At 35.0% G+C, this 7,852-nt stretch overlaps 2 protein-coding genes and 1 non-coding gene across 4 annotated transcripts; 1 reads left to right on the forward strand and 2 right to left on the reverse strand.

Moving 5' to 3' along the window:
- Positions 1-340: 340 nt before the first annotated feature.
- LOC140813395 (small nucleolar RNA R71) lies at positions 341-447 on the forward strand. The gene has a single exon (XR_012113929.1). It is a non-coding gene; the product is annotated as a small nucleolar RNA R71 (small nucleolar RNA).
- Positions 448-3,758: 3,311 nt separating this feature from the next.
- Positions 3,759-4,437, reverse strand: LOC140813023 (peptidyl-prolyl cis-trans isomerase 1-like). Its single transcript, XM_073171428.1, has one exon. The coding sequence runs from the start codon at positions 4,433-4,435 to the stop codon at positions 3,875-3,877; it is 561 nt and encodes a 186-aa protein (XP_073027529.1). The 5' UTR covers positions 4,436-4,437; the 3' UTR covers positions 3,759-3,874.
- Positions 4,438-4,852: 415 nt separating this feature from the next.
- LOC140813022 (protein FAR-RED IMPAIRED RESPONSE 1-like) lies at positions 4,853-6,504 on the reverse strand. 2 transcript variants are annotated; one of them, XM_073171427.1, is made up of 4 exons: positions 6,310-6,504; positions 5,315-5,731; positions 5,135-5,242; positions 4,853-5,018 (listed from the first exon to the last, which is right to left on the reverse strand). In XM_073171427.1, the coding sequence occupies exons 2-4, from the start codon at positions 5,651-5,653 to the stop codon at positions 4,941-4,943; spliced, it is 525 nt and encodes a 174-aa protein (XP_073027528.1). In that variant the 5' UTR covers positions 5,654-5,731; positions 6,310-6,504; the 3' UTR covers positions 4,853-4,940. The 2 variants fall into 2 exon arrangements, with proteins under 2 accessions (XP_073027528.1, XP_073027527.1); XM_073171426.1 differs by lacking the exon at positions 6,310-6,504 and having other exon boundaries at positions 5,315-6,260.
- Between the last annotated feature and the right edge of the window lie 1,348 nt (positions 6,505-7,852).

A 7,852-nucleotide genomic window follows, 5' to 3' on the forward strand; every position in this document is an offset into this window, starting at 1 on the left:
ATCTTGGCAATCCTGCACGTCATGCTCACCTCCACACTTATCACAGAAAATCTCTTGCAGACGCATAGCCGATCCACTCGCACTCATCCCATCAATCTTTCTGTTCAAAGCCTCTAACTGTGCTGACACCGCAGACAAATCAGTAACTTGATTAACTCCAGCACCTCGTTTCTGCCTATCAGAATGAGGATGGTAGCTACTAGCAGCCATCTCCTCCAATAATTCATATCCTTCCTCAGCCGTTTTTCTCAGCAAGTTACCACAGGCAGCAGCATCTATCATGGTACGGTTAGGAGTAAGCAGACCGTAGTAAAAAGTTTGAACAACTAACCCAAGAGGTAGCTCATGGTGTGGACATCTCCTCAATAAATCCTTGTATCGCTCCCACGCCTCGTAAAGTGACTCAAGCTCATATTGAGCAAAAGTAGTAATGTCGGCTCTCAGCTTCATAGTCTTCGACGGAGGAAAGTACTTGATCAGGAATGCCTTCGCCATATCCTCCCATGTAGTGATAGACCCTACAGGCAAACAGTTTAACCACGCCTTAGCTTTATCTCTTAGTGAAAATGGAAATAAACGCAAACGAACAGCATCATCAGACACAGCATTAAACTTAAAAGTATCGCAAATTTCAAGAAAATCAGCTATATGAGAATTAGGGTCGTCAAGTGCACTTCCCCCAAATTGAACAGTGTTTTGAATCATCTGAATGATAGCTGGCTTGATCTCAAACTGGTTAGCTCGGATGACTGGTCTCACGATGCTTGGACGTGCTCCATCAAGAGACGGTTGTGCATAATCCATCATCGGAATGCGACGTGGTATCTCAACTTGTCTATTGTCACGCTGTTCCTCTCCACGTTCTTGCTCGTGTCTTTCCATCTGTTCTTTGAGTCTTTGTTGCTGTCTTCGTCTGCGGAAAGTTCTTTCGATTTCAGGGTCAAATTCAAGCTCCACGTCAAGTGATCTTCGCATGCACCACAAGAAAAATCTGCAACAGAATAGGAGTATCAACTAACAATAAAATAAATAATACTAAAGAATTTAAATGAAAAATAGAAAAATTGTGAATCAACAGTCCCCGGCAACGGCGCCAAAAACTTGATCGAGCAAAACTTGCACAGTGAATAGTCCCAAAATTTGTTTTATAAATGAAAGCTCGATTTAAAATATCGCAAGTGCACGATAGTCAAGTTATAATAAACGTAAGTGAATACGAGTATCGATCCACAAGGACTGCGTTACAATATTCTTATTTTCACTTCAATTTCTTTAGCAACGATAGATTGAGTTGGTGATTAAACTAAAGTGAATTTAATAACTAAAATGATTAAAATGCAAGAACAAATAATCAAGAAATCAATGATTAAATTGGATGTAAATCAAATGAGAAGCGAATTTGTTGGGAATTATCAGTTCACCTACCGCTCGTGTTCAAATAATTATACTCGACTTTTACTCGTGCATTCGACGGAATTCCCTAGACTAATTAATATACTATGTCGAGCTATATTAATACTAATCATAAACATGCAGTAATCAAGTATCCTCAATTATTTAACAGTTCACGATTGCATTACGTTCTATGGAATCCGCTAGCTTTCATCCGGGTGAATTATCACTATCGACACGTACCCAATTCCGTATATCTACTAAAATTGTAAATCCGTGGTCTATGCTATTCGATCCTATTGTCAATTATTCTATCGAAATCATTAACAACATGAAATAATCAAAGGAAGTTAGCTAGACTTCAATTGAAATAAGAAAACACAAAAGCATAAACAAATCACTCATAAAAACGTCGATAAATAATGTTAAACAACGAGTACGGGGTAGGATCCCCTCAAATCCCAACAAATATAGAGTTTAGCCAACAAAATTCATAATAAAAATCAACAATCTATGCAAGAAATAAAACACTGAATATGAAAATACTAAAATATGACGACGGATGAAGGCTGCGACGCTTGGAATTCTCGAGTTCTTCGAAAGTCTCTCTTGCTCCTAGCCTTCCTCCCAAGAAAAGTGATGGAAAATATCAGAATAGTCTCAAAATCGGCGCCTCTCTCGTGTATTAGGTTATGGTGTAAGATAGAGTCCACAAAACTTGGAAACAAATCTTCCCGGATTGCGTCGCTCGCTAGGGCGGTCAAGATTTTCCGCTGGGGCGAGTGATTCTCGAATTAAAATTCCTGGCCGTGTCTTTGGTCTCGCTGGGGCGGTCACTTTTGACCGCCCTAGCGAGAGCTTCGCGCAAAATATTCTCGTTCACCTCGATGGATTCGCTGGGGCGGTCATTTTTGACCGCCCTAGCGAAGGACTCGCGCAGAAACTCCTCGGCTGGGCCAATATGCTCACTGGGGTGGTCACTTTTGACCGCCCTAGCGAGACTTCTTCGATGCTATGCAAATAAAATCCCACTTTTTGGTCCACTTCCTACAAAACAACCACAAAATACACGAGATCAGCCAAATGCTAAATAATGCTAAATGAATGCTAAATTAAACTAAACAAACTAATATGATGCATGAATGCGACTCAAAACCAACACTAAAAACACGTAAAAACGAGTCCTATCACAACCCCAAGACCCAACTTCACTCTCTCATTCTTACATGTTGGCCGAAATTTTCACACAAATTTTTCTCTCATCTTGTGTTCTTCAATTGTTGGAGAATACTCACTTCTCTTTGATAAATCCTCAAATATTTCTAGTGCAATATTTGAGGGGATTTACATTGCTTGTGGTGGGCTTAATTTTGGAGTAAGGAGGAGGCTTGAAGATCTTCATCCATTCAAGAGCTTTGTTGTTTAACAACAAAGTTGGAGCCATTCATCAATCCTTGTGATTGATAGGTAAATTTCTAAAACATCCTATGTATGTTTTATTTTGTAAATATTGCACGAAAATGGTGGTGGCCGAAATTTCTTGTAGAAAATTAAAAATTTTTGACTTCCGTTGCGCTTCCGGCCACCGTAACCGGTCCGCTTTCATAAGGTCCATGGGAATTGACATGAATCTGCTTCTTTATTTTTTTTTATTTCTTTTGATAAGTAGACAGTAAAGAATTGGAGAAAATAATTTAGAATAAAGAGGATAATATAAGATATTTTAATTATATAAAACATAGTGTAAAATATTTAGTAAAGAATACAATTTTTAAAATTATGACTTTGAAATGGGTTAAAACAATCAATTTCTCTTATTTATTTTCCATGTTTGATAGAATTTAAATTCGAATATTTATATGATATGTTTGATTATTTATTTAATAATTAATTTTGTTCTCATTATCTGTAGTGAATTAATTATATAAAAGTTTATGTATTTTATATAGCACAAATATATAATTGAAATGATATAAAGAAATACATGATAAAATTAATTTTAATTTTCAATTTTTTAATAATGTGAATAATATGTTTCAGATTTTGATTTATGTATAAAAAAAATTAAGAATAATTTAGTAAAATTTTAAATTCAAAACTTGTTTTTTACCGACAAAAAATGAATTCTAAATAAAATTTTTAAATTTCAAATCAAACACAATCGTTTTTAATGTAATATCTTAACAAGAACCGTAGAACAAAAAATACAACTTAGCCACTCACTGAGATTGGTCCAGATGTTTCCAAACCACACATTCAAACATCATAACGAGATTTTCTCCAAATGTTTAATTTACATTTTAAATTATAATGATTTTTTATCTTTTTTTACAGAATTTGTAACATTAACAAAACCTAAAATCCAATGAAATTCCAATGTAAAGGTTCTTTATTATCACACCAAACAACGTTACTGCAAAATCAGTATGTTATTTCACCATAAGATCTTACAGATAGCAAAGCATATCCTCGCAGTAGAGATCTAGCTGAGTTGACCACAGTCAGCGATCACCACAGGCTTCGAAGTCCTACCCCCAGCAGATCCAACCTTCTCGATCGCCTTCACGACTTCGTATCCCTCCACAACCTGCCCGAACACCACGTGCTTACCGTCGAGCCACGATGTCTTCTCGGTGCAAATGAAGAACTGAGAACCATTTGTTCCCGGTCCCGCATTCGCCATGGACAGAATTCCAGGTCCGGTGTGCTTCTTCACGAAATTTTCGTCCGCGAACTTCGTTCCGTAGATAGACTCTCCTCCGGTGCCGTTTCCGGCGGTGAAATCTCCTCCTTGGCACATGAAGTTGGGGATCACGCGGTGGAATGAAGAGCCCTTGTAGTGGAGTGGCTTTCCTGATCTTCCCTTGCCTTTCTCTCCGGTGCAAAGCGCACGGAAATTCTCGGCGGTCTTTGGGACGACGTCTGCATAGAGCTCTATGACGATCCTCCCGGCGGGTTGGCCGCCGACTGTCATGTCGAAGAAAACTTTAGGGTTCGGCATTTGCTTTGACAATACAGAGGTGATAATTGAGCGTTGAGACATTCGATATATATATATATATAGGAATCCGGATCCCCTGCTGTGCACAGCTTGACCTTTTTTTTATTTGTTTTTTAATTTTTCTTTTTTTTTTCTCTTTTTTCCTCTCTTATTCTCAATTGTTTTCCTTCTATTTTCATCCTTTTTTTTTCATCTTCCACAAACATTGGACAAAATTTTATATGAAATAATATAAACATTTTAATTTTTTTATGTTAAATTAATAATTTTGCAATTAAAAATTACTATATTAAATTTTTACGTGTGAAAAATCGTATCATTTTTTTCGAATTTGATTAATATTATTAATTTTTTTCTAATGAACAAAATTTTTAACAATATAAAACTATTAACATGTTAATGCTTAAATTAAAATTTAGAACATTTCCATCATGCATTATCAAAAACTAAAATTCAACACCACATTTCCATAAAAAATAAATAATTCATACATTTTTAAACTTAATATCAACTAACAATGTTAATCGGCTATTCTTTAAATAAAAAACTACTCAAGAACATTATTGGATATATCTCCATTGAAATCCATGGCTTCAAGAGAATGGTGATGATGATCAAATTGTGCCTACATTAAATAAGAATAAATATTATAAAATCAATTTTACCATATAAGAATTAATATTTTTTTGGCTTAAAATTTTTACCAATTAAAAAATTTCTAAATATCATTAAAGTTCATACCATTAATAATTCAGTGAAATTGAATTGACCTCCAGTTGTTTGAAGACATGCATGAGGTACCGGAGGTGCTGAACAAGATACGGGTAATTCATCATGTGTTCCGATGTCCTACAATGATTGTAAAAATAAGAAATCTAGATAATTTTTATTTCAAAAAAGTATTAATATTAGTTAATTTACCTCGACTCTCAAATTTGTTTTTCTTCGTTTTGCTTGAAGTTCTACCCAACTCTTCAACCTTCTTGACTTTTTCACACCATTTCTTTTCTTGAATCCTTTTGCTTGTATCATAGAAGGTCCTATCGATGATGTCCTGACACCACTATTATTGTCGTGGCTCACTTCAGTCAAACGCATTTCCATGACTTGCTTGGTTAGATCACATACCGAATTATGCACCAAAGAGAAAGTTGATTGGTGGACGGAGGCTTCGGTTGCCAGTCTTACGAGCATCATACAAAGTTTTCTATATCGTTCTGTACTTTCTCGTTTGGGATCTTCTTCGACTTCATTGCCCATACAATCGTGTACCACTCCACTCCTAGCTTTTCTCGTCCATCTATTCAAGATATAATGCTCTGGCAGTTTTTTTACGTCCTGCACATCATATACTTTCACAGCATGACAACACAATAATCCAGTCATCTCGAATTTTCGGCAACTACATGAAATCATCTTTGTGCTAGGATTAAATGTCACCCTCCATTCTCCTTCTTTATCAATTCGCCCGACAACATATTCAAATAATGGTTGAGTTTCATTTTTATATTTTATTTAAGCAGCTGCGAACAAAACAAACTCTACTTGAAATAGATGAAAGATAGTGAGGGTATAAACACCCTCCTTGCAACAAACATATTTATACGAAGTTATAAATCCGGTGTTCTTGTTTTTGTTGAAATAATGCTTCCTAACTCCAAAAAATCCAGTTTTCCCACCATATTCAACCCAAAACTTCCAAGACTCGTCTAGACTATCAAATTCCATACCAATCTTAGGCTTGAATTCGATATTTGAATTATAATCCATCAAGAATCTGAAAGTATCAATAAAATTTTTGGCTTATTTCAGATCAATAGCAACATAAAAATAGAAACCAACAAAATCAAATAAAAAAATAGATAGCTAAACAATTAGAAAAAAAATTAGACATTTAAAAGAAGAAAAAATCGAACCTTGTATGTTATAGTATTTCCTGCAAAAAAAATAATAATAAAATTGAGTGAGAGGAAAAACGAGAAAAAGAAGACGAGATGAAAACAAATGTTTATACTATTTTCATATAAAAGTGTGTGAATAATGTTTGTGGAAGAGAGAAAAATGGAAGGAAAAAAAGTAGGAAAAGAGAGAGAAAAAAAGAGAAAAGAGAAAAGAAAAATTAAAAAAAATAAAAAAAGTCAATTTGTGCACAGCATCATCAGGGGATCGCCCCTCTATATATAGCGGTCGTTATGCACAGGAAGAGCTAATATTAGCCGTAATATCGGACACGTGTCCACATCATATCCAGACGGGTACTTGTGGAAAGTTCTAGACCGGAAAGTAACTGGTCAAGTTTTGGAATTTTCCTTCTTTCTTTTTGGGAACTGGGATCGTATAATTCGGTCCAAAAAAAAGAATTGGGATTGTATTCTTTTTTCTTTTTGCTTTATATCTTTAAATGATTGGGATCGGATTCATGTGAGATATGCTCTCTTTTCGTTTGTTTTTCTTTTGGTTAAAATTAAATTTGTTAATCAATTTTTAAGTCTGCTCATGGTAAACCAATAGAATTTGAAACACTTAATATATTAAGCAATCAGTACTCGATATTGAAAGAAAACTGGTTTCTTGTAAGACGGTCTCACAAATCTTTATATGTGAGACGGGTCAACCCTATCGATATTCACAATAAAAAATAATACTCTTAGCATAAAAAGTAAGATTTTACAAATAAGAGACCAGTCTCACAAAATACGACTCGTGAGAACGTCTCACACAAGTTTTTGCATATATAAAACTATTGCAATCCAACACAGCTCAGGTTGAATCATGCAATTACCAAAATATTGGGAGACATTAACTCTGCTTCTATACCATTTCTCCTTTTAATTGTTTGCTACACACACAGCTGTACAATTGAAAACGCAGTAAATTTTGCTACTCATACCATTATATGCACAAATTTCTTGCTTGCTTTATTCCTTTTGAGGACACAATTCATTGTAAAAATGATGACTTACTTGTGTTGGATTTGTGGTTTAAGAAAATGGTGGTGGTTCTATGGAGAGAACAGAAGCTACTAAACAAGAGCAGCACTTCCTGTCTTCAAGAAATCGCAATTAAAAGGAAGTGTTGAAGGAGATGTTAAAGACACTTTTGAAGTGTATTTGTGGATAGTTCTGCAGAACACTGCCTGTCCTGCAGCCAGGGCCGGAGGTATATTAGGGGCTGGGTTGGGCTCCAGCCCCACCTAATTTAAAAAATAAAATAAAATTAAATATTGTTTATTTTAAAAATTTTGTTGATTAGTCCCAAAACTCAATTTATTTTTTTCTTTTTTTTCATTTGTCTCATACTTCATCTCTATTATTTTCTCTCAAACTATCACAATTTTCATTACTTCAAATGGTCGTAACTTCATCATCGATCGTCATTTTTCAAATCGATTGTAGAATCGGAAAACCCACGGCATAAGCTTTTTTTTAATACCAAAAGTTTGAAGTCTCTTTGTCGTCT

This window comes from Primulina eburnea, chromosome 14 (assembly GCF_022965805.1).
Source record: "Primulina eburnea isolate SZY01 chromosome 14, ASM2296580v1, whole genome shotgun sequence".
NCBI lineage: Eukaryota > Viridiplantae > Streptophyta > Magnoliopsida > Lamiales > Gesneriaceae > Primulina > Primulina eburnea.

Bases quoted from the DNA above. Each gene is read 5' to 3' on its own strand.
- LOC140813023 (XM_073171428.1), bottom strand. From the start codon at position 4,435: ATGTCTCAACGCTCAATTATCACCTCTGTATTGTCAAAGCAAATGCCG.
- LOC140813022 (XM_073171426.1), bottom strand. From the start codon at position 5,809: ATGATTTCATGTAGTTGCCGAAAATTCGAGATGACTGGATTATTGTGT. The intron at 5,243-5,314 runs GTAAATTAACTA...CAATCATTGTAG, and splicing joins AAACAAATTTGAGAGTCGAG to GACATCGGAACACATGATGA. The intron at 5,019-5,134 runs GTATGAACTTTA...TATTTAATGTAG, and splicing joins ATTTCACTGAATTATTAATG to GCACAATTTGATCATCATCA.